Here is a 26,723-nt window from a genome sequence, read left to right as displayed (position 1 = left end):
ACTGGCACACGAAAGCTTAAATTAGAGTGAATAAATGAAGACTCGGCACACCACTTCTGAAAGGTTGCCGACCCCTGTGTTAGACATTGCATTGTATGACATCCCTGTGTAAGTCAGGTACATTCAGGAACAGACTGATTATACACAATAATAGTAATCAAATCAAATTTAGCCTTAAAATAAGAGTAGAGTGTGAAGACTAAGGTGACACACTGTGAGTAGTCCCATTGACTTCATTGCAATTCTTGTAATACATAATGGCCTTGGCACTTATAGAGCAGTTTTCATCTGTAGATCTCAAAGCACAAAGGTTTATATTAGCCCCCATTTTACAGGTGGGGAAACTGGAACCAGAAATAAAACTCAGATTTCTTGGCTCCCACTTCAGGGAAGCTACCTCCTTTGTCTACATGGGGACTTTCAGGAAAATTAATTCCAATTAACTAAAGGTGTAAATTTAAAGTGGATTAGTTAAACCACATTAAATCCCTATGTGGATATTCTTATTCAGAAGTAAAATTCGGAACTGAATTAAGACCACTTTAATACCCCAGCAGGAGTTTTTCTGCCGTTGTAGGAATACCACCTCCTCAAACGACATTAGCTACAGCAGCAGAAGCACTTTTCTGTCCATGTAGCAGTTTCTACACTGGAGGGTTGGGTTGTTTTTGGATGGGTATGGGGTTTAACATAACTGTATCACTAGGAGATATGAGGTGGTTGGGTGTTTGTTTTTTCCCATCCCTGACCAATATAGCTATGCTGGTATAAATTCTTAAGTGTAGACCAGACCTGAGTAGCCTGTATAGACAAGTTCTGAATGAGAGTGTCCACAGAAATGTAATGAAATTTAACTAATCCACTTTAAATTCACACCTTCAGCTAATTAGACTGAATTGTCCAGAGGCCTGAGAGTTACTATAAATCATCCAGAGCAGTGGTGTGAAGAATTTAGAGTTCTTGGGTCTGATTCAATAACTGAGATTGGTGGATGTGGCCAGGGCCATATTAAGGAAATCCAGGGACCTGGGCACATCCCAGATGGGGCTGCCTGTGGCACAGGCATTCCTTGGGTTAGCAGTGACAAGGGGCCAACCATGACTCCTTTTTGGGCAGCCTGCTCCCTAGACCACCATTCTCTGATCTTCAGATGGGCTAGGGCAGCGGTTCTCAAACTTGTGTACTGGTGACCCCTTTCACACAGCAAGCCTCAGAGGGTGACTCTCCTTTATAAATTAAGAATATTTCTTTATATTTAACACTATTATAAATGCTGGAAGCGAAGTGAGATTTGGAGATGGAGGCTGACAGCTCACGACCCCCCATGTAATAACCTTGCGACCCCCTGAGGGGTCACAATCCCCAGTTTGAGAACTTCTGGGCTAGGGTCTGGTCTGGAGAAGGGAGAACTCAGTCCCCATCCCAGAAGTCGTCTTGTGTGGAGGCCCCAACCACCACCACCCCAGCAGAACAGTGGTGAGGCGATGACAAGAAGGAACTTCCATCCATTGAGTCCTCTGCTGAGGTGATGTCTTACGCGTGTCCCCCCAACCCACCCCCCATTGCAGCCAGGTATCAGAGTTAAAAGCTCATTTTGATGAGAGGGGCAGTTTGCACCTCTCAGAGCCATTGTTTCAGGCAGTCTCCAGACTTACAGCAGGTCTACGCTATAAACCTGAAGCAGTGAAGCTGTGCCACTGTATTGCTTCCGGTGAAGACACTCTAAGCAGACAGGAGAGAGCTCTCCCGTCGGGTTAATATCTCCACCTCCACGAGAGGCGGTAGCTGTATTGGCAGGAGAAGCGTTCCCACAGATGTAGCGCTGTCTACACCAGCACTTAGGCCAGTGTAACTATGTTGCTCAGGGGTGTGGATTATTCACACCCCTGAGCGACAACGTTATACCGAAGTAATCCCATTTTGTACACCAGGGTTCAGATCACAGTTTCAAGGCTATCTCCACGATCATAAGGGCTAGAAATATTTTGTTTTTAAAAAATGAAAGCTATGATTCTCATGTCATCATATGACTCCAGAAGCTGAGACCCATGTCATGTGCCTATGTGTTAATCTAGTCCTGGGTGCAGCCATGTTTTAAAACTTCTTTTCAAGGTAAAGAAGCCAGCCTCCTTTTACCAGGTTGTTACAGTTTGCCAGTGCTACTCAACTTCTCTGGTACATCTTTATGCTCTCTTCAAATAAGTAGAGGCTCATGTTCTTTCTAAAGTATCATTAGTGGTCATGAGAGAATCTCCACAGGCTGCCAAGAACAGTAAGTAGGGTTTCCAGTTTGGGGTTAAAGCTGAAAACATCTGACTAAAGCCAACATTAGTCCTGGATCCGGTACTATTCAATATTTTCTTTAATGACTTAGATAAAAGAGTGGAGAGTATGTTTGTTTATAAAATTTGCAGATGACACCGAGGTGGGATGAGTTTCTAGCATTTTGGAGGACAGAATTAAAATTCAAAATTACCCTGACAAATAAGAGAATTGGTCTCAAATCTACAAGATGAAGTTGAATAAAGACAAGTGCAAAGTACTTCAGTTAGGAAGGAAATATCAATTGCACAACTCAAAATGGAGAATGACCGGCTGGTTGGTATGCACTGTGTGAAAAGGAGCTAGGGGTTATAGTCAATCACAAATTGAATATGAATAGGCCTGACAGAATTCTATTTTTTATCACTTTTGATGCATAATATCAATGTTTGTTTTAAAACATTTTTATGGTATTTTTGCAGTTGTGGGAGATTATGGAGGAGTCAGAAAATAATTATTTAATTAAAGTAGATATTGAGAATCAAAAAGTTAAAACTTTATAAACCACTAAAACTCAAATTGTTAACATCATATGTCAAAATTTTAATCTTAAATCAGACTTAAGGAAGTTCTCAAGCGGTATTTTTCTTACTTTGCCTATTTGTAAATTTTACTTATTATCAATAGAAATACTTTTTTGTCATTTTGTGTACAGTGAAATCAGTGTTTTAGTGTTTACCAATAAAAATCTAATCCTTCCAAGCCTAAATGAGAGTCAACAACGTGATTTGGTTGCAAAAAAGACTAATGTCATCCTGGAATGTATCAACAGCAGTGTTATCTGTAAGACACCTTAGGTGGTTGTCCCGCTGTACTCAGCACTTGAGGGCTCAGCGGGAGTGGTGTGTGCAGTTCTCAGTGCTACGCTTTAAGAAGGACGTGCATCAAATTGGAGGGAGTCCAGATTAGAGCAACAAACATGAAAAAGGTTCAGAAAATCTAACCTATGAGGAAAGGTTAAAAAACCTGAGCATATTTAGTCTTGAGAAAAGAAGACTGAGAGGGGAATCATAACAGTCTTCAAATATGTTAAAGACTGTTATAAAAAGAACAGTGATCAGTTGTTTTCCATGTCCACTGTAAGTAGGATAAGAAATAGTGGGCTTAATCTGCTGCAGGGTTAGATATTAGGAAAATATTTCTCACTATAACAATACTTAAGCTCTGGAATAGGCTTCCAAGGGAGGTTGTGGAATCCCTATCATGGGAGGTTTTTAAGAACAGGTTAGACAAATGCCTGTCAGGGATGGTCTAGGGTCTCTCGAGATCCTTTTCAACCCTATGTTTCTATGATTTTGTAATAGCTTTTCGTTAAAGCATATGCTGAAAATGTAAGGAATTTACTACTGTGCTGATGTGCCTTCTGGCACCCATGCACTGACGGTGCTCATGGGTGCATGCTAATGAAAGCTGATAAAAAGAAGTCTTTATTCAGTGTGGATCTCAGGTTTCCGAGGGTCAACAGCCAGTGGGTTAGGTAATGTTCTGGTCACCTGTTGTTTGAGTCCCAGGAGCCCTGGATTCCTTGATTTTCATGTTCTGTTTTAGTGTATGATGTTTTAATCGTCCCGTAACTTGCCATTTTGGAATTGAGGATCAGTGAATGTGATAGTGACATTGACTCTGCTGAAATCTATGAGAGCTGCCCAGTTAAACGGAGGCTACGGGCCATGTGTTCATCATGGCTGATGTAAATCAGCAGTACTTTTAGTCAGTCAGTCAATTAAACCTTTGGAAAGAGCCTGCAGAAGCTCAGGGTTTGTCTACATCAGGGATCAGCAACCTTTGGCACGCGACTCGCCAAGGTAAGCACCCTGGCTGGCCAGGCCGGTTTGTTTACCTGCCATGTCCACAGGTCAGCCGATCGTGGCTTCCACTGGCCGCGGTTCGCCGTCCCAGGCCAATGGGGGCTCCGGGAAGCGGCGAGGACCGAGGGATGTGCTCGCCACCTTTCCCGCAGTCTCCATTGACCTGGAGCAGCGAACCGCAGCCAGTGGGAGCTGTGATCAGCCGAACCTGTGGATGCGGCAGGTAAACAAACTGGCCGCATGCCAAAGGTTGCTGATCCCTAGTCTACATACAGTGGCACAGCTGTACCATTGCAGCTGTGCCTCTGTAGCTTCAGTGTAGACACTACCTACACCGACAGGAGGGGTTCTCCTGTTGGTGAAGGTAATTCACCTCCCCAAGAGACAGTAGCTAGGGTAATTCTTCCCTTGACCTCGTGCGTCTACACTGGTATACCTACGTCTCTCAGGAGTGTGGACCAGGCTGGTATTCCTACGTCTCTCAGGAGTGTGGACCAGGCTGGTATACCTACGTCTCTCAGGAGTGTGGACCAGGCTGGTATACCTACGTCTCTCAGGAGTGTGGACCAGGCTGGTATTCCTACGTCTCTCAGGAGTGTGGACCAGGCTGGTATTCCTACGTCTCTCAGGAGTGTGGACCAGGCTGGTATTCCTACGTCTCTCAGGAGTGTGGACCAGGCAGGTATACCTACGTCTCTCAGGAGTGTGGACCAGGCTGGTATACCTACGTCTCTCAGGAGTGTGAACCAGGCTGGTATACCTACGTCTCTCAGGAGTGTGGACCAGGCTGGTATTCCTGCGTCTCTCAGGAGTGTGGACCAGGCTGGTATTCCTGCGTCTCTCAGGAGTGTGGACCAGGCTGGTATACCTACGTCTCTCAGGAGTGTGGACCAGGCTGGTATACCTACGTCTCTCAGGAGTGTGGACCAGGCTGGTATACCTACGTCTCTCAGGAGTGTGGACCAGGCTGGTATACCTACGTCTCTCAGGAATGTGGACCAGGCTGGTATACCTACGTCTCTCAGGAGTGTGGACCAGGCTGGTATACCTACGTCTCTCAGGAGTGTGGACCAGGCTGGTATACCTACGTCTCTCAGGAGTGTGGACCAGGCTGGTATTCCTACCTCTCTCAGGAGTGTGGACCAGGCTGGTATTCCTACGTCTCTCAGGAGTCTGGACCAGGCTGGTATACCTACGTCTCTCAGGAGTGTGGACCAGGCCTCGTTCAGAGAATCTGCACTAGAGAAGAGTTAGCTGCAGTTTTCTTCCCACGTTCCTGCAGGCTGCTTCAGAGCTCAGCAGGCAGGCAAGTTTACTTCTCTCCTGTCAGAACATGATGGAGAGGGAAATATGAAGAAATTTTTGTTTTAGTATTTTATGTAAATTTTCCAGCCAGCTTTGATTTTAACCTGCTACCTAAATGCTATTCAGTGGGTTAAAAAATTGTGGTATTGATGTCACAGAGAGTTGGCCCTATTTGTTTCCTTTTCTGCCTGGTAGACCCAAACAGCTGACTGACTAACTGCAGAGCAGAAACCTTGGGTTCCCTGCTAATTGAATTAACAAAACCAGATCATCCATAGGGCTTGTCTATATTAGAAAAATTGCTCCAGTGTAACTAAATTGGTTTAAAATCAGTCTAGTCACACTTGTGCAAATACCTAATGTAGACCCACTTAAACTAGTTTAAACCTTCCTTCAATCTTTTTAATTTGATTAATTACCTGGTTAAAGTAGTCAGAGGTGTGTTTTGACTTGGTATTTTGCAACCTTTTGTGAACGGCTCTTCTCTTTTGTTTTTTAAAACAACTTGCAGGGTTTCTTTGTAAAGAGAAAGTTTAATTTAAAAAAAATAATCCTACCCCTTTCCCAGCTCACAAGCCATCTTGCTTTATGAGCTTCAACCATGTTGGAATTAGGATTAGAAAAAAACTTCCACTCTAGGCTGCCTCCATGGCTGTAAAGAGTCTTGCCCCATCCTCTGAGGGAGCTGGTAGTGGCCCCTGTTGAAAGCAGGATTCTGATATAGTGCTGCAATTTTTATGTTCCAGTGGACTTTCTCCATTGCTGGAGTAACATAAGACATGACAGTGACATTCCGAAAGTGTATGTGTGAGAGAAAGACACTGACATCCAGGGTGCGTGTGACACCGACATTCAGGAAGTGTGTGTGCGCGCCCACAAATGAGAAAGGAATGGGGAGATTTTTTTCCTAACTCATATTGTTATTACTGACTTATTTATAAATAAGCACCATAGGTATGCCTAACACTTTAGAGATGAGTAGAGGATGAAATCCCTGCCCTGAGCGGTTTACAGTTTAGGGAGGAAAGGAGATTAGTTTATTTAGATTACATTTTCCACCCAAGACCACGTGGAGTGAGAGTCTTACTATTCCTCTCTGTGAATGCATGAGTCAGCTTTTATTGCCCTCCCTTTTTGTTGATTCAATCACTTTTCTTATCTCTGGAGCCAAACATATTGTCCTGTCAACAGGCCGCTCCTTGTGCCTTACAAACCTGGGCCTGCTGGATTAAATGAAAAGCGGCAAATGAAGCGAAACCAGATCCAGGAGGAGGTAAACTAGAAATTCAACCATTTGGGGCTATTGTCTGAGTAATAAGCAGTCACCTGAGTAAAAGGGTGGAGCTAGACTAGTGTAGCTTGTTTCACAAGTGGGAGCTTTGGGAGGGGCTTCTTGTGGAGTTTCAATCGCAAAACAGAGCGTGTACTGCCTGAAACTGTGTGTGTGTGAGCCTCAGGATCAGAGATTTTGCTGATCAGGAGACAAAAGCCACAGCTTGATAAGCTGGTCTGGGAGCCTGGGAGGAGAGAGCTGCGAGGGGATACGAGTGTGGTGGATATTTGAACTGGAGGCACTGTGCAGTGGAAAATGACCTTTCACTCTGTCTGGATCTAATCTTCGGTGGCTGAACTAGAGAGCTGAGCTGATTAAGAAACTCCATTGCTTTGTTAATGAGTTTTGTGGAGTTAGCCTGCCACTGCTGAGGTACTGATTTTCTGGCCTGCAGCAAGGACAAGGTAAGAGGTTGCTCGTATTGGTAGTATTAATGTTAACCATCTAGCAACACAGTGTTTGAAAGAAGCTTTTTAACAGCGGCGCATCAGGAACGAGTCTGATTGGCCTAGGTGTGAGTTTAAAATATTCCGGGCATTTGAGTTATTTTACTCTGTAAATACCAGTTTGCTTTGTAATGTTTTCAAGGCATTGGGATGTACAGTACAGAGCACTGTGGCAGGAACTGGCCATCCAGGATTCAATAGCTAGAGAGAGCCCCGGTGCCTTATTTCAGCTGCAGCACCCGTATCTTTCCTGACTATCTCTTTACCCTCTTCTGCTGGATGAAAAATACCTGTTACTCAGGAATAGGTAGTGACACTTGGTTGTCTGTGCTGTAGCTGCTGTATCTCGACAAACTCGTTTTTAAGAGAAATAAGCTCCCCTGCGATCCATGCCCTCGGGCAGATTGCTTGGCTCTGGAGTTCACTTGTCATGCCAACAAAATGTTTTATTAAAGTACACATGCACACGCATACACACAGAGCTTCTGTTAATTGTTGTAACTCTGTTTTCTCTTCTGCTCATAGACTCATAGACTCTAGGACTGGAAGGGACCTCGAGAGGTCATTGAGTCCAGTCATGGCAGGACCAAATACTGTCTAGATATCCCCGATAGACATTTATCTAACCTACTCTTAAATATCTCCAGCGATGGAGATTCCACAACTTCCCTAGGCAATCTATTCCAGTGTTTGACTACCCTGACAGTTAGGAACTTTTTCCTAATGTCCAGCCTAAATCTCCCTTGCTGCAGTTTAAGCCCATTGCTTCTTGTTCTATCATTGGAGGCTAAGGTGAACAAGTTTTCTCCCTCCTCCTGATGACACCCTTTTAGATACCTGAAAACTGCTATCATGTCCCCTCTCAGTCTTCTTTTTTCCAAACTAAACAAACCCAATTGTTTCAGCCTTCCTTCATATGTCATGTTCTCAAGACCTTTAATCATTCTTGTTGCTCTTCTCTGGACCCTCTCCAATTTCTCCACATCTTTCTTGAAATGCGGTGCCCAGAACTGGACACAATACTCCAGTTGAGGCCTAACCAGCGCAGAGTAGAGTGGAAGAATGACTTCTCGTGTCTTGTTTTCAACAACCTGTTAATGCATCCTAGAATCACGTTTGCTTTTTTTGCAACAGCATCACACTGTTGACTCATATTAAGCTTGTGGTCCACTATGACCCCTAGATCTCTTTCTGCCATACTCCTTCCTAGACAGTCTCTTCCCATTCTGTATGTGTGAAACTGATTGTTCCTTCCTAGGTGGAGCACTTTGCATTTATCTTTATTGAACTTCATCCTGTTTACCTCAGACCATTTCTCCAACTTGTCCAGATCGTTTTGAATTTTGACCCTGTCCTCCAAAGCAGTTGCAATCCCTCCCAGTTTGGTATCGTCCGCAAACTTAATAAGCGTACTTTCTATGCCAACATATCTGTTCCTGGGTCCATTTTAAGCATTTACCCTTACTGGGTCCCTAATGGTAAACAGAATGTTATTATACACAGACGTAGGATCATGAATGCACTGGAGCAGTCCTGGATACAGGAATCACATTTCTGACACTCATGAAAGCTCTCACTAAAACCCTAGAAGAGAAGGAATTTCAGGACGCGTAAACTCCCACGCCATCCTCAGTGTCCCTCCTTGTGCATATTGTTTGGATTGCAGCTATCTGAGATAAGCCCTTCCTGCTCCTACCAAATGTGCAGCTACAGCTGGATGCAGAAAAGCCATAAGACAGATGGGAGTGTCTAAAATTTAATTTCTATAGGTTCTGCATATCAGTTTCACCCTTTTTTCCTCTTCTACTTTTAACTGCAACTTGAGGCCCTATCCTTCAGCCTACAGATCAGTGGTTCTCAACCAGGGGTTCACCTACCTTTGGGGGGCACACAAAGGTCTTCCATAGGGTACATCAACTTGTCTTGGTATTTGCCTAGTTTTACAGCAGGCTATATAAAAAGCAGTAGCGAGGTCAGTACAAACTAAAATTTCATACAGACAGTGAGTTGTTTATACTGCTGTATATACTATACACTGAAATGTAAATATAATATTTATTTTCCAATTGATTTATTTTATAGTTATATGGTAAAAATGAGAGAGAGTCAGCAATTTTTTAGTAATAGTGCGCTGGGACACTTGTACATTTATGTCTGGTTTTGTCAGCAAGTACTTTTTAAGTGAAGTGAGACTTGGGAGTACACAGGACAAATCAGACCCCTGAAAGGGGTACAGTAGCCTGGAAAGGTTGAGAGCCACTGCTACAAATCACTAATACTACTGTCCCTATAGGGACTTGCATATTCAAAAATACTAGTCCACTGTGTGCTGCAGCTCTTGGGCAGTGAATGTGATCTCTAAAAATAAAATCCTCATTGAAAGCAGTTAGCGTGTGCATAGCAGGCAATTGCTTGTCTGTTTTTATTTATTCACAATACCTCAATGAGGTTCTAGTCCAGTGTGCCCAATCTGATTATATAGGACGGCCACATAAACCTAAGCACAACCGTGTGAGGGCCAAACCGATTCTATTCCGTATGTATTTAGATAGGTTGTGACGTACAACATTGTCTATTTAAAAACAAAGAGATCAGTGCATAGAATGTGTATCAGAATGATCGAAAACAGGGAAAAAACAGTAAAGAATACATAAACTAAAATGATGTCAACATGACAACAAAACGCTAATGAGTTGGCTGTTAGTATATTGTATTGAAGCAGGCCCTGGGCCTTATGAAATGCTCTCCTGAGCTGTAGTTTGGGCACCCTGGCTCTAGTCCATTTTTAGGACTAAATGGCCTGCAGGGGGTTGTGATTTCTGACTGCAGTGCCCCGATGCCCCCAGTTAAGTCAGGTCTTCATTGTTATAGACACAAGACAAACATAGTAAGAACAGTTCCCTTTGAAATTGAACTTGTGTATTGGTAAGATAAAGGAAAGCAGAAATCATGTGAAACAACTATACAATGTAATGCATTCCTAGGATAAACCAAATTGAACCTGTTGCCAGTCACAAACATACTGGGCCTGGTTCTCAGGTACTCTTAGGGCCTTTTATTCCACTCTGGCATTGTAAAGGGGTTGTAAAGTGAGCATAGAAGGAATTTGCATCAGCTTTAAGACCACTTCAGGCTGCTAGTATGGTGTAAGGTGCCTTCGTGTCTACGCTGTAGCTGAGAGCCAGCCTCGCAGCCTGGATAGACAGCCTCCTGCTAGCAGGGTTTGCATTAGTGGTGTAGACAGCAACGCTGTCGGAGGCTCAGTCTAGCCATGTGAGCTCAAACTCTCCCCGGTGAAGTCAAAGAGAGCTCCGTGTCTCCTAGGTCAGATATACCAGACTTGAGTAAAGTGATTATGGCTTATTTATAGTCACCTCGAAGAATGCTGGTAGAGAATGGAAAAAACAACAGGTCCTTGACGGCAGCATCTCCAGTTCCAAGGCTGGTTACCCTGGGCCTCCGAGCAGGGAAATAGCAGCTCTCTGTGAAGAGGGCAGGAGACCAGTGTTAACTCTGCTTGCTCTGAGGGAAGGCACAGTCTCATGAACAGTATCGCACCATTCCACAGAGTCACTGAAAAGTCTGTTGTAACAACTATGCTGTGTCTTTTGAGAGCGCATGTACTGGGTTCTGACATCAGACTCCTCCCCCTTCCACGTGGGTTGCACATAGTCCATCCTGCCAGAGTAGTCGGGGTCCCTCCCCAGTCATCCTTCCAGTTCAGGATTGAGCTCCCGCCAAAGCCTGTCAAACACCTTTTTAATCAGCTTTGCCGTTGATCCAGCTAACTGTTCTCCTCCTCTCCTCCCACCACCAAGATCTGAATCCATTACCGTGTAAAGCAAGAGCACATTGACTGGAGTGACTCCAAATTTATGCTCATTTAACTGAAATCAGAATCAGACCCAGTGTCCTCATTGGACTGGCTGGTGAAAGCTCTAGACTGGGAATTGAATATGAATCTCACACCTGGCGTCCTGAGCTGTGCTTCCATGCCAGTCCAGGATGGCTGTGTCTACACTAGTGGGTTTTTTCCGCAAATCTCCTGCTGTTGCATTACCATTTGTGCAGTTCCACTGGTAGTAGCCACAATCGATGCAACAGTGGTAGACGTGGCTCAGCCGTTTATTCTACTGTATCTTGTAGACCTGCTCTTGAAGTCTTCAATTCAAGACAAAATATGCTTTAGTCAGATACATGTTATTTGACTCAATACGGGGTGAGTAGATTAAATGCTGTGGCCTATGTTATACAGGAGATCAGACTAGATCAGCGGTTCTCAACCTTATTTAATCACAGCCCCTTTGTGTCTGTAGTAGTTTAAGGGCGCTCCCTGCCTCGCCACCACACAAGTACATGTACCGTTAAAAAAAAAAATCAACCTGAAACTCGCACTAAATATTAAAAACAGTAATTGATTCAAACAGAACCAATGATCCATTGTAATAAGAGCAAAAGCCAAACTGCGATTGTGGTTGATGCTTACAATGAAACGTGCACAACACGATGTAGCAAACGGATTAATGCACAGATGGCAATGATTTCGTATAATGCTATCCAAGCTTAACAGAAATCTGTCCGAATTCAGTGTTATTTGAGGACCTGATACGTCTGGAGGAATCAGCTTTGCTAGTTATTTGTTGCTGTGAGTAAATTAAAATGTGCACAGTTTCCCCCTCCCCCACCCCGCCAGGTTGCCCACCCCCCCCCCCCCCCCGTTTGAGAATCTCTAGACTAGATAATCTAATTTTCCCCTCTGACCTTAGTATCTGTGAACAGGTATAGATGACACAATGTTTAAAACCGCTGTGCCTGGTTGATGTTGGCTCTCCCACTATTGGAGGTGTTTTGGTGGGAGATTTGCTGAACAATAGTAGTGATGAGAAGGCTTGGTGGAGCGCATTTGGTGTTGTCCCAATATATGCCTTCATAATATCTCCCCAAATAGTTTGTGACTGAGTTACTGTATTGTACCTCTTCAGTTCAAATAACTTCACCATTAACCCGAGACTTGAGCCCCCATTTATCTGAAGTGTTTGTGTATTGATATAGTGCATGCCAGGGCATATTAAATCAAACACCGATGCACGCCCAAGGTGAACACTGAGGATAGACCAACACTGTCTCCCTGATGGATGGATCGGGCATTCAGCTGTGCTAATCATACGTTTATCAAAGGCTCAGAACGCTTTCAGATGAATCATTAGTCTCCAAGCTAACAGATAAAAACAAAAGGACTGAATTAAACTCCACTACAATGAAAAGGGCTTTAACAAAGTGCAGCAGGGCTGGGAGAGGCAAAAATTGGACAGCTGCAGAATCTTCCTTCTCTAGTCCTTTTGTCTCCATCCCTCCTTTGTCTTTTGCCCTCTTCCAAACCATCCCTAGCAGCCACTGTGTGCTAATTGCCCTCCATAGCCTCTCTTTAAATCCCTCTTCTCTGGCAACGCTTTCCTGTGCTAGTCTCCCCACTGATGCCTTCTTCCATTTGAACTGTTGCCCTGTTTATTTGTCTGACTTGGTTTGCAAATCCTTCAAGGTAGGGACTTTGTGCTAGCTAGGTAAAGCCCTGTGATGCTGCCATATAAGTAAACAGGGCCCTGTTTGTCAGCACCAGTTTATATTCACAGATATATAAAAGTAGAGTAGGATTTAATGACCTAACCTTTTTTGCCCACATGTCTGTTGGAAGGGGCACATTTTAAGCTACCCCTACACCCACCTTCTTCCCTTCCTTTGGACCTTAGTTTAGAACCCGTAGCCATGAAGATCAGATATGTCCCTGGCACGTGAGAGATGGCAGTTTCCTTTTCCAAGTACAGATTGCCCTTCTACATAGGTGACCCACTTTTCTGACTCACTAACCTTGAGGACATTCTTCCCATCCTGTTACAAATCCTCAACCAGTTCTGCAGCATCTCGATATACAAAGTAAATAGGAAGCATCTAAACCAGCATCCTTGCCCAGTGTAAATAGATCTGTCAGTTTTCAACAGCACTCTTGGGTTAAGTTAATAATATGGACCTGATTTCCAGAGGTGCTGCTGAGGTTGTGCAGAAGTCAGTGGGAATTATGGATGCTCAGTTTTTATGAAAATGAAGCAGGCATGCATGCATGCTTAAAATGTATGTATGTCCATGTCTGTGTGTATGTTAGCATATATCAAAAGAAAGATGTTGAGAGAGGTTGCTGCTGGACAGATAAAACATTAGTTTGCTGATTCACAGTTTTGGCTCTGATAGGGAAACAATGCGACCTTAATATCGGGGAAGTTGCTCATGTTCTCTGAAAAGTCTGATGTTGACTAAGTGAGGAGTTAATGGCCATGGAGAGGATTTTCTTTGCTCATGCTGGAGCTTCATCCCCAAATAATACTCTGACACTTACGTCCCAGCCAAAGGCTGAGGAGATAAGGATATGACCAAGGAGAGCTCTAGTTTTGCTGAGATAATTGCACATAGACTCTGCACCCGAAGGAGAAGTCTAAGAGTGACTTATAAATAAGAGCAGTCTTGCCATTTATCATTTTTCATGACCTCATTTCCTCTTCCTGTGTACCGTGCCCACTTAACAGCTTGGAAAATATTTATTCCCAACTGATTTTTTTCATCTCTTTCACCACGGTTTTTATTTATTTTATTTAATGACACTGCAATGAACAATCTTTAAGATACGTAGCAACTTCTCCAGCCACAAGGTCCTGCCTTAGCAGGTGTCTGCCCAGCCCTGGAGAAGTGCTGCAGCAGCAAGCAATACACAATGTGTTTTTACTGAGCTATAAGTAAAACTGGTGAAGATTTTATAATTGGAGATGAAGGATTATTTTTGTAGGCTCCTGTACCTATGGCATTTGAAGAATATATAGGGAAGTGATCTTGCAAATGCTTCGGACTGAGCAGTGCACACTAATGAGTAGTGCCATTGTATTTGTTTGTATTGTATTCACCTCCACTTGAAGTCTGTGGCACTGCTCAGAGTAGTAAGCACTGTGCTCAGTGGTAAGTGTAAATGTTTGGTTCTGTGAAAGTTATTTTTATTAAGTCTTAAGGGAAAGAGGTCTTATCTCCATTTTACAGATGGGGAAACTGATGCACGAAGCAGGGTTGAATAATTGACCCATTGTCTCAGGGAGCCTAACTAAAGACCATTAAAATCGGTGAGAATCTTTGGCGTCAGCTGAAGTAAATGGGACTACTCAACATGTAAGGTTAAGCACTGCCATAAGTGTTTGCAGGAACACAGTGAGTCTTGGAATAGAAGAGCTAGGAATAGACCTCATAGCTCCTGACTTTCTGTTCTTGTAACGTGGTGCTACTTTTCCTCCCTCCACAATAAAGTCTAGTTTGAGAGTAGAAACAGTATTATTTTGAGGGCCAATAGCCCTGATAAATATCCCTTTAGCCTGACTTACCGTAACCTGTCTCCTTTCAGAGAATGAATTTTCTCCCTGGTATATGATATCTAGCTGGACCTGAATGTGCTTTTTAAGGCATCTTCCGCACTCCCTCCTTTCTTTGATTTTTGTTACTGGAGTTTGTAAGTTTGTTATATATTTTATACCATGCAGCTATGCATGTTCTAGTTTTTGACCTTAATACAACATTCTCCTCACAGCAGGGGACAGCAGTGTTCTGTAGTGTGTAAAATCACTGTTAATAGGAGAAACTAATGCACCGCCAAGTGCTGAAAATGTGGGTCAGCATATATGGTGTCAGATTTTCTCTTTCAGAGTCAAAGTTTACTAATCCTGTTTTAGAGATCATGCTGCCATTAGGAGTCTTGGGAAGAACAGTCTGTTTTGTTTTAAATCTATCCCTAATTATACACATACTTATTAGAGATAAATATTAAGACAGATATTTGCATTCTTGAACTTATTCCTGCTAAATGTAATTGGATTGCAGTTAGACAAACTGTGAACATGTGAGCACTGTCTTTATAATCTAACCATCGCCACGTTTGTGTACCATCAGTATGTGTGGCTGGTGAATTGGGTGCTGTATATACCAACAAACCCTCCTCGCGTAGCTTATGCTGGCAAAGCCTGTGTAACTTATACCAGTTCCCTGAATGAAATAAGCTCTATCATCAAAAGCAGTTTTTGGCCCGTATAATTGCATCTACTCTAGAGTTTTTGCTCGCGTAGCTAAGTCGGTTAGGGTTGTGACTTTCTTTTTTTCATCCTCCTAACTAGAGATGAGCAAATAACTGATTTTTTTGATTCAGTTGCAATTCTGAAAAACTGAAGAAAAAAGTCAGTTTGGGTTAAACAAAATATAAAATGTTTCATATTTTTTGATAAGTTGAAAAAGTCCATTTAATGTCTATTTCAGAGCATAGATTTGAATCTGGGTCTCCCACATTCCAAGTGAATGTCCTAACCACTTGGCTAAAATTGTGGGAAGGGACTGCCAGCAGCAGCAGCGGCACTACTGCCTCCACTATCTCCTCGCTTTCCTCTTCCCCTTCCTCCTCTGGCTGTCTTGTAAATATTTAATTAACATAAGGTATCCAATGGGAGCTATAACCCCAATATCACCACCATTTTTAATGTATCCATACCTCAGATGGGTTTAATGTACTGTTGATATAATCATGCCTCACCAATCCATTGAGATTCTTTGAAGGTGTCAAAAGCATGTGGCAAGGATGATCCAGTGGATATAGTGTACTTGGACTTTGTCTGAAAACCTTTGACAAGGTCCTACACCAAAGGCTCTTAAGCAAAGTAAGCAGTCATGGGATCAGTAACTGGATAAAGGGTGGGAAAAAAAAGGTAGGAATAAATGGCCAGTTTTCAGAGTGGAGAGAGATAAATAGCAGAGTCTCCCAAGGATCTGTACCGGGATCAGTTCTGTTGAACATATTTATAAATGAACTGGAAAAGAGGGTACACAGTGAGGTGGCAAAGTTTTCAGACGATACAAAGTTATTCAAGACAGTTAAATCCACAGCTGACTGCAAAGAGTTACAAAGGGATCTCACAAAACTGGATGACTGGGCAACAAAATGGCAGATGCAATTCAATGTTGATAATTGCATAGCAATGAACATTGGAACACACAATCCCAACTATACATAAAAAATGACAGGTGTGAATTAGCTGGTGCCACTCAAGAAACAGATCTTGGAGTTAATGTGGATAGTTCTTTCATTTACTCCTTTATATAACACATGAACCATAGAGCGGATCACCCAATGAAATTAAGATTCAGCAAGTTTAAAACAAACAAATGGAAGTACTTCTTCACACAATGCACAGTCAACATGTGGAGCTTGTTGCCAGGGGATGTTGTGAAAGCCAAAAATATAAGTGGGTTCAAAAAAGTATCATATAAGTTCATGGAGGATAGGTCCATCAATGGCTAATAGCCAGGATGGTCAGGAATGCAGTCTCGTGCTCTGGGTGTCCCTAAGCCTCTGACTGCCAGAAGCTTGGACTGGATGACGGGATGGATGATTCGATAATTGCCCTGTTCTGTTCATTCTCTCTGAAACATCTGACACAGGCCAGTGTCAGAAGACAGGATACTGGGCTAGATGGACCATTGGCATGGCCCAGCATAGCCATTTTTTTGTTCATATTGATGTCAAATTCACAAATAGTTTTAGGTCAATTGAAACTGCATTTTTTGTAGCATAAATTATTTGTCCTATACATTTTGCCCAGATCTACTTGTAACTGACATGGCTATACCTGCAAACCTTTTAAATGTTGGCCGGGTCTCAAGTTTCTTCTCTCAGTTTTCCCATTTCAAGGAATGGATTTACCTCTGTTTCTGATGGCCAGGAGGCAGAGCTGGACCTGCCAGTCAGAGGAAAGGCTCAGCCTACCCCTTCCAGGAAAGCACTGATATGCTGGCAAATAATTTCTTTAATGGTGATTTAGCTCTTGAGTTGAAGTGATATGAAGAAATACCTAGAATTTTCCTTATCTCTGCTTATCAGCATGTGATCCAGGTGTAAACATCTTCCCAGCTATACAAGCTGCATATAATTTGGACAAGAGATGCTAGTTTTATGCAAAATGTTTATTTCTGTGGCACTCATCAGAGTACTGTCTGAGCACCTTATATGTAGTAATTGATTTCTCCTAATCTCTGTGAGAGGTACAAAAAGTATTAATATCTTCTTTTTAAAATGGGGAAACTGAGGTATAGAAAGGCTAAGTTACTGACCCAAGGTCACACCAGAGGTTTGAGGAAAGACTGGGATTATATTTGTTCTAATCACATGACTGACTGGGGATTTTTTCATAATTGTTGTCCAGAGGAAGTCTGATTTCTGATCATTGAGTCATCCTTGTATATGTAAAAAGTATCAAGTCATTTTAATCCAAGAAACATTCTTGTAAATAGTAGTGGTGATTCATACGAGATCAGCAGAGGAAATTGTGTTTAACTGAAGGATAGAAAAGAACCATGTAAAGGTTATAACAGGCTGTTGATAGTTGAATATCTGGGTATCTAACTTGTTCAGGTGTTGGCAGCTCCTTGGATTGCCAAACAGGTGTAACATGGGAACATATTTATGCCTATTTAATGGGGCAGAAAACAAGCCATTATTTTAGCCTATAATGAGTGAGTGGCTTAAAAGCACCTGACATTTATTTTGATAAAGAATCCCAATCTGCTTTTTTGCTTGTTCTTTAAGCCTGTAACACTTTAAGGAAATATGTCATCTTGGGTATTTAAACAGTGTAAATATATCCAGTACACTTAGAACATGTTAATGACTGTGGTGAAACCTGTGCTAACAGACACCTGCCAAGTCCTGTCACCTTTCCCAGTGACCAGGGTAATCTATAGAGATGATGTAGTTGTATATAATTTCTCAATATTTTTAATACATTATTTGATTGTTTTGTTGTTCACTCAGAACACCAGGATGGGCTACTCATTCACAATTATATACCCAGTTTGTGAAATGATTCAAATAAAAATATTTACAATATTTTTTTACATTATTTATCAAACTGTAGCAAAAGTTTTTAGAAGAGTTTCCTAAATTTACTAATTATCGCTAGGATTTTCAAAGGGGCCTCAGGGAGTTAGGCTCCCAAGTCCTGTTGACAGTCAATGGGTGTTAGGTGCCTGTGATTCTGAGGGGAATGTCTATACTAAAGCCACTACCACAGTACAGCTACAGCACTGCAGTTTTGCTTCTGTAGTGTAAACGGTTCCTACACTGACGAAATCTATATTTCCAAGAGTTGGTAGCTAGGTTGGTGGAAACATTTTTCCATTGACCTAGCCCTATCTACACAGAGGGCTAGGCTGACCTAACTACAGTGCTCAGGGTATGACATTTTTCTCAGCTCAGAGAAAATCGATCTAGCTCAATCGATCAGTTTAGAGATGTAGACCAGGCCTTTGCCTACATCTCAGTTTACATGGCTATGATTCAACCAACTGCTGTAAGACCAAGAAATATAGCTCCTTAGTGGCTGCAATTTGCAGGTGGAACTTTTTGAAGCACTCAGCATTGTCCTATGTCAGCTCCAGTTGCAGTCGTGGGGCTAACTGCAATGGGAGCAGAGTTAGGCCAGAACTTTTCAGATGCTCACCCTGCGGGTTTCACTGTCTGTACAGCTCAGTGAGAAATAGACGTATGACCCAAAAGTTTTATCACCTGCTCCCACAAGGGTTGGGACCATGTCTGTCTCTCTGCTACACAATGCCTGGCATACGGATGGTGCTCCTTAAAGTCATAGAGAGGCTCAGATTCTCTGCGATTGGAACCGAGAAGGATTGAATACAAATCTAGCCTAATCCTGGGCTTCTGTGTTAGCAGGGTATGTTAATTTGTTCCTTAAACTGGCATGGAACCAAAATCACAGTTTAAGGCCCTTTTGGTGCTTCAGGTCGCTATTAAATCATTCATTTTTTAACTCTGGAAGGTGACACTGCTGGTTTTGTTGGAGATTTAAGAAGCTGCATATTCAGATCTACTAGTGTTTTGCTGTCGTGTCTTTAAAGTCCCAGGGAAACTAAACTTAATGCACTTTGCATGTGTATAGTGCATCTTTGAGAGCTTGTGCTTGTAGCTGGCATAACGTCCAAAAGCACATGCTTCCCAGTGCAGGTAGACAGACACGCACTAGCTCTGCTAAAGCTAGTGTGATTAAAATAGCTGTATGGCCACGGGAGTGCAGGTGGTGGCTTGGGTGTCCTGGCCACCTGAGTATGTACGCCTGGATCAGGCAGGTTTGTGCTTGGGTGACTAGCCTGAGCTGCCCTCTATGTCATCACAACCATGTTGCTGTTTTTATTGCACCCTTCCAGCTGCAGTGTAGACAATACCCCCAAGTCTCTAGCTAGAGAGGGAGTGAAACATGGTAGACCAGCATTCCTTCCCTAACCCCTTGCTAATCTTTGCATGTGAGCACCAGTGTTTCGCAGAATGCAGCGCTCTCACCAAGAGCTGGAGCTTCAAGGGCTCCCTAACTTCTGCTCTACCTCTTTTCTCCTGGTCCAAAGATTTGAAACGCAGGCAGGATCAGGGTGTGATGAGGCTGAGTGGGCATTCTCTGGAGAGTGGAGTTACCGCTATTGGATCCCTTATGCCATAGGTAGAATTTTATTGATAATGTGCGATCCCTCATAACACCTGCCTTAATTAACTTTACTATTGTGTAATGCTAAGTGTGACATGGGAGCTGTATCAGCTACTCTCACAGGTAGCTGGGTTCATCTGTCTTAAAAGGGCTTGCAGGTTTTACAGAGAAAGACGGGAAAAAAAACTCCCCTGCCTCCTTTACTGCTGTTGCTGCTTTGCCAGGGTAGTAGACAGCCAAGGCTAAAGGCAGTGTTTACGGTCTCCCCGCAGGAAACAGCATTGCATCAGCAGCCTGCCAGGCTAGTAGTGACAAAAGCTTGATGTACTTTGGGACCCACTGTGACTTTGGTTCTTATAAATCGCCCTGTAAAAGTTAGATCATTTGCCTACAGAACTGCAGTGTTTAAAGAGCTGCTCCCACACGCAGGCCCAGCTGTAAGTCTACCTAGTTTTTTAAATTAAGTTAAAGTAGCTTCAGATTTTATTCCTGCCCCTGAGTCCCCTAACCAGTTTTTATGGTTTTACAATCACATTGTACAACTGGTTTTTCTCCCTTGTTGGTGGATGGAGAAACTGATATAAATGAAAGGTCATTTGGTTGACCATGCGCCGAGTTTGTTGTGCGATCGCTAGCAGGGATTCTTGCACCTGTGCTGAGTCTCATTTACTATACAGATGAAACCGTGAAACTGATGTGAAATGTTGTCATATGCATTTGGGCCCAGATTTTGAAAGGTGTTCAGGTGTTATGTTCAGCGTTACAATGACTGATTTAGGACAGTAAATATCATATTAAAAATGATTTAGGTACTTAGGGCCTAAATCCCATCAACTTTCCATACGATTTGGTCTCCTAAGTACCTAAATCCTTTTAGAAAATGACATTTAGGCTCCTTCATCAGCTGATGTTGCAATGCTGCGTGCAAAATCTGAGCCTGAGTAATTAAACTGGGGAAAAGACACAGAGAAAAATTTATTTTCCCTAATATCTTTTATATATCCTTAATCATGGGTGTAATTTTAACCAGTACAAGGCCAAAAACAATTTCAGACAAAAATGTGATTTTTTTTTTTAGTTGATAATAAAAAGGCTGAATTTTGCTATTGAATGAGTCTAACTTAGAGGAAAAGAGGCCTGATGCAAAGCCCTAAGCCCAACCCTTAAAAATAAAGATTTCCATTGATTTTAAAAGGCCTGTGAAAAGAAAAGGGAATACTTCAGTATTCAGTGAAATAAAGTGAAAATATGCAGCTGTCTAAAGGGGTTAAAATGTAGTTGCCCTGTGCCAGGAGTTCTTTTGTTCTGGGATGAGAATTTTCAAGGCAGATAGTTGGAAGTGACTGTAAAAGAACCCACCTGCCCAGGTGAAGCACATCCCGCCGTTCTGGGAAGTCCTGAGACCAAAGTGGTGCAAGGAATTTCAAACTTGAGTGCGATATCATGCAGCAGTAATGGCACTGCGAAGAAATGCACCTTTGTCATTCTGAGCAAGCAGAAACCAAGGCTTGTGTTGCCTTGCTTTGTTCATGATGTTACTCTGCTGAAGTTTCATGACTGTAGTAACTGTTTTAAATGCCAGTAAAATATAGGTTTAGCTGCCTCATTGAGTCACAGGAACGCTAGGAGGCTAATTGCTAACATTGCAGCACAGTGCTACAGGGACCTTTACAACTTCCTGAAACTATAAAGGTTCAATGACAAAGCAAGTCCTTTTATGATGTTTGGTTTTTTTAATGGAACTCCTCTTTTCAAGCTAAATTGCTTTTAAATCATGTCTATAAAGGTACTTTTGTCAGGAAAGCTAGGAGGGCTCTTTTGTGCTGCCTCATTGCTTTCGGAGGGAGCTGCGGGAAGGGAGCCTGTCATTGCAGAGCATTGTCTTGCTTCCTAACTCAAATGTATGCCAGATCTGCTCTCCCATTGACATGCAGGCTATTTGTGTAACTCCCGCTTCTCTCCACTCTTAGAAAGGCAGTAACCCATATAAATCTCCATGGCACTGATTGCAGATTTCACTTCTTAGTGGAATTGGAAGGTCTTAACAAACTGACTTATTTTCCCAACTTGATACAGAGCTCAAAAGAAGCAGCATTATGTAGAGGAATTGAGCAGGAGGTTGAGAGTCAGCACTCTTGGGTTCTGTTCTTGTCTCTGCCACAGACTCAACTTTGTGGCCTTGGGGGGCAAATGGCTTGAACTCTGGTTCTTCCGTTTTCTTTTCCATGAAATTCACCTACCTCCCAAGGAGCTGGAAGAAATTTAGTTTACAGATAATAGTTAGGGTCCAATCTTCAGCTGTGACTGGAATGCTCAGCACTTCCAAAGTCAGCCTTTTATTCCTGTACTGGCCAAAAATAAAATCAGAGCCTTTTTTTAACTTTGGAATTGAGTGCCTATGCTTGTGTGAATAATCAGTATTGGTGTTACTCTGAGCTTCTTGCTCTCAATAGGACATATTATGTGTTGTCTTGCCTGGCTACCCGATCCTAAACAAGGAGATTGGTTTGTTTTATTGTGCAGTGTCAAAAAAACACGGCAAGCTCATCACTTTCCTGCGAACATTCATGAAGTCGCGCCCAACGAAACAGAAACTGAAGCAACGCGGGATCCTGAAAGAGAGGGTGTTCGGGTGCGACCTGGGAGAGCATCTCCTCAACTCCGGCCATGATGGTAAGAGAGAAACTCCTGAGTTCCTCATTCATACTGACGCTTGGGACTTGTGTAAAGGGTGATTTTTTTTCATGATGTTTTAGTACCTTTGCAGGAAGAAAATACCTGTTCAGTTCCCAAGAACTGTTAACTATAGCAGCTAATGGCAGAACAAGAACCAATGCTGAACATTGAAATCTGACAAAATCAAATTTGAAACAAGGTGCACATTTTTAACTGAGGGTGAATAGCTATTGGGACACACTGGAAGGGCCTGAGTTACAGAAGGTCAGACTTGATGATGTAACAATCAGTTCTGACCTTACAGTCTCTGAATCCATGAGACCTGATTCTCTTTTCATGCCTGTGAATGTGAGGTGAACATGGAGTCGGTGGAGTTACACTGTTATGAACGAGAACAAACTAGGCTCCCAGTTACCGCAGTTCATTTATTCATGGCAGTGTCCCTGGTGTGCTAGACACTTTCCAGCAAGGACAGTCCTTGCTGCAAGAAACTCGCAGTCTAAGGAGACACAGACAAGTAAATAGAGGATGGGGAAGGGTAACCACAAACAGATTGTTTTTATACAAATCAGAATCCCTGTAGGCAAATGATAGAGGGTTAGGAAATAGACTTGGAAAGAATAAGTGGCATTACAGTGTGTCTAATTTCTTAATTTCCTATCAGTATCTCTCTCCATTATCTTAACATGATTCCAGCTTAGTCTGCAAACTGGGGTCTTGCCATCTGCTTCCCCACTGGTCTCATAAAATGCACAACGTACAGGATCTAGTTGGATTTTGCTTTAGAATTTTGCTTCCCTCAAGTCCATGACAAGCCCATTGCTCCTCCCACTTCCTTCCCTCCCTTGTCTCCCCAACAGCTATTAAAACAAAGTGTCAGGGAAGGGGTGTCCAGTCCAGGGAAAAGCCACACCTACTATTGCTCTTCTTAGGATAGGTTTGTTTGATATGATCTGCTCTCTCATCTCACAGTGACACCTCTGATCAGAGGCTGGTGAATCAGGGAGGCATCAGAACTGCTGATTACCTCGCCAGAGAAGGGGAGCTACTCAAACGGATTCATTCACAGTTCAACACTAGTCAGAAGTCGTTCACGTACACAGCCCCTTCTGGTGACAGCTGTTTTGGAAAGCAGCAGACCAGTATGTAGCAGAGCAGCCAGAGTACCAAGCAGTTAAGGGCATCAGGAAGGTAGCAAGGGATGCAGCATGATTTCCAGCTATGTCAGTTTTTGTTTCCTTCATATTTTTCCTTTTGCCTAACCAAATAGATTGTGAATCTGGGCAAGTGGCTGACATCATATGTCAAAGTCCATACTGCCATATCTTAGAGCTTTTGCCTTGAGGCTGAAGGACAAGGGGGCAGGGAAGGGGGTTTTCTCTGCTGAGTTTACTCCAGCTGTACTCTAGGCTCCTTGCTCATACAGATGGCTTGAAGGATAGGGGCTGGTGGAGGGCAAGCAGTGTGTTGCTTTAAATGATTCTATTTGGGAAACAGCAGAGTTTAATCTTGTCGCTGCTAGTTTTTACTGCCAGTTTTGGTGGACAGCATCAAATTGTATGTGTGAAATCAGGACTGTGCCAAAGCTCATTGCTTTGTTAATTGGAGCCAGTGAAGGTCATTATAACTGGGGCTGGAAGAGCCAGAAACTGGATGGTTTGGAAGCAGAAACTGTACTAATGACCCATTTAAGAAATGGATCCAGGATAGCTAGTTTACATCACCTCGTTGCTGTAGAATACTTTATATTATCTCCAAGTGGGAGAAATCAAGGCGATCAAAAGGCATGCAGAGAGTGTGAGCTCGCGACTGGGCAAAGCAGGAATTCTGTTTAATCCCCAAAGTCCCCTCTTGTTTACTTGAGTTGGGCAAGACTGAAGATGATTTATTAAGTTTCATAAGATACAAGGGGCAGATCTTCAGCTGGAGTAAATGTCAAAGCTCCAGTGATGGTTCATCTGTGAGAATTGACACCATCTCAAGACCTGCCCCCAGGTTTTTGAACACCCCACCCCCACCCCTGCCCCTTCCACGCCACACTCCTCCATAATTATGGCTGTGCTGCATCCATGAGGTCTCTTCATCTATGCAGTTTCCAGTTCTTTTCAGCCTGGACTGAATAACTCTTTCACAACACCCTGGAGCAAAGCAGATCCAATCGGGATGTTGCTAACAGGGGCAGATCTCCATTTCTCTCAGCAGAGTTGGTTTTTTTCCTGTGTGATTCAGCTCCCTGACCCGTATTCCAAATGAGGTAATTCTAGGGAATAGTTTTGCAGAGACATTTTTGTGTTCTGGTGAATCAAACTATGCGTACACACAGACAGCATTTTAAGTACCCCTCATTCTAAAGCTCGATCTCAGAGCAAATTGTTAAGCAGAACTGGTTGATCTGCTTAAAGGGGAATTGAGATATCACATGAGAACCTAGATGAGTTAGATGGAGCATGGACACAATAATATCCTTTCATCTGTGAGATCAGACAATAGCTCAAGAACGTTTTCAGAGTAGCTGCTACCCTGCAGTACTTCATACGTGTGTGGGTTTTACCTGATGAGACAGCAAGGGACTTGTTTATATTCAGAAAGCATTTAATGGTGTCTCAATTCACACAAAAAAATATCGTTTCCTCTGCCAAAAAGTGTCTGCATGGCTTAAGCAAAACGTTTTGGGACAAAATATCGTCAGAACAGGCTACAGCACATTCACATGCTCTCCAGGAGTGCAGAATTGAGCTGCTCCTGGGCTCTGCATGTTGAGAATTGTAGAGTCGCTGCTGCTCAGCTGACGAAGCCTTGCCTTTCAAGATTTTATCTTGGGACAATCTGAGCAGTTCCAATCCTGTGCCTCTGAGGGTATGTCTACACTTACGGTTTTGCAGCACTGGTAGTTACAGCTGTGTTAGAACAGCTGTATAGGGCCAGTGCTGCAGAGTGGCCACACTTACAGCAACCAGTGCTGCAGTGTGGCCACATTTAACAGTACTTGCAGCGCTGTTGGGAGTGGTGCATTGTGGGCAGCTATCCCACAGAGCACCTCGTTCCATTTCGGCGCTGTGGCTTGTGGGAAGGGGAAAGGAAGTGTGATTGTCTTTCTGCTTCCTGTTCCAACGCCCCGTGGTGCTTTGGTACACATTCCGAGCAGTGTGGCAGCATTGTGATTGTACAGCGCTTTTTCTGCTATTTTTGTTATAAATGGATCCTGAGCAGCTGACGACCTTATTGATGAATGTTGCCAGCACATCACGCATGGCAGTGGAGCTATTCCTTCAGCTGCAAAATGAGAGTGAGAGTGACAGGGAGAGTGACAGTGAGAGTGAGGAGTCAGACGATGATATTGAATCGCCTCACTGTGAAGACAGTAAATTGCTTGTAGTAGTAACAGACGTGCTCAGCTCCGTGGACCAGCGCGTTTGGGCTCGGGAAACCAGCACTCAGTGGTGGGATCAAATCGTCCTGCAATCCTGGGATGACGAGCAGTGGCTGCAGAACTTTCAGATGAGAAAAGCCACTTTCATGGCACTGTGTGCTGAGCTCGCCCCTGCCCTGTGGCGCAGGGACACGAGATTGAGAGCTGCCCTGCCAGTGGAGAAGCGGGTGGCTATTGCAATCTGGAAGCTGGCAACTCCAGACTGCTTCAGATTGGTGGCGAACCAGTTTGGAGTGGGAAAGTGTACTGTTGGAATGGTGCTGATGCAAGTTTGCACAGCCATTAATCGCACCCTGCTAAGAAGAACCTTGACTCTTGGGAACGTGCAGGACATTGTGGATGGCTTTGCAGAAATGGGGTTCCCTAACTGTGGAGGTGCAATAGATGGGACGCATATTCCTATTCTGTCACCACCCCAGCTGACATCAGAGTACGTTAATTGCAAGGGGTATTTCTCCGTGGTTCTGCAAGCGCTTGTGGATCACCGTGGGCGTTTCACTGACATTTACTCAGGATGGCCTGGAAAGGTGCACGATGCACGCATCTTTCGGAACAGTGCCCTGTTCAGGAGGCTGAGGGCCAGGAATTTTTTCCCAGACCGCAAGATCACAGTAGGGGACGTTGAAATGCCCACTGTGATCCTTGGAGACCCCGCTTACCCCTTAATGCCATGGCTCATGAAACCATATACAGGGAAGCTTGACAGGAGCAAGGACCGGTTCAACTACAGGCTGAGCTGGTGCAGAATGACTGTGGAGTGTGCTTTTGGCCGTTTGAAAGCTCGCTGGCGCTGTCTTTATGGGAAGCTAGATTTGGTGGAAAGCAGCATCACCGCTGTTATATCCG

General features: G+C 43.4%; 1 protein-coding gene across 7 annotated transcripts in view; it reads left to right on the top strand.

The window, feature by feature from the left end:
* ARHGAP32 (Rho GTPase activating protein 32) overlaps window positions 1–26,723 on the top strand; it is a 409,701-nt gene that overhangs the window by 335,965 nt on the left and 47,013 nt on the right. For 6 of the 7 annotated variants that reach the window (XM_030538282.1, XM_030538279.1, XM_030538281.1 and 3 more), the window contains one exon: window positions 22,295–22,444. The exons of the other annotated variant lie outside the window; for it this stretch is intronic. In XM_030538282.1, coding sequence (XP_030394142.1) covers window positions 22,295–22,444 — 150 coding nt within the window. The remainder of the gene's footprint in view (window positions 1–22,294; window positions 22,445–26,723) is intronic. 7 annotated transcript variants of the gene reach the window in all.

The sequence above is a fragment of the Gopherus evgoodei genome, chromosome 19 (genome assembly GCF_007399415.2).
Source record: "Gopherus evgoodei ecotype Sinaloan lineage chromosome 19, rGopEvg1_v1.p, whole genome shotgun sequence".
Taxonomy (NCBI): Eukaryota; Metazoa; Chordata; order Testudines; family Testudinidae; genus Gopherus; species Gopherus evgoodei.
The sequence above is the reverse complement of the archived record's forward strand: the minus strand, read 5'-3'. Positions and strand labels throughout refer to the sequence as shown.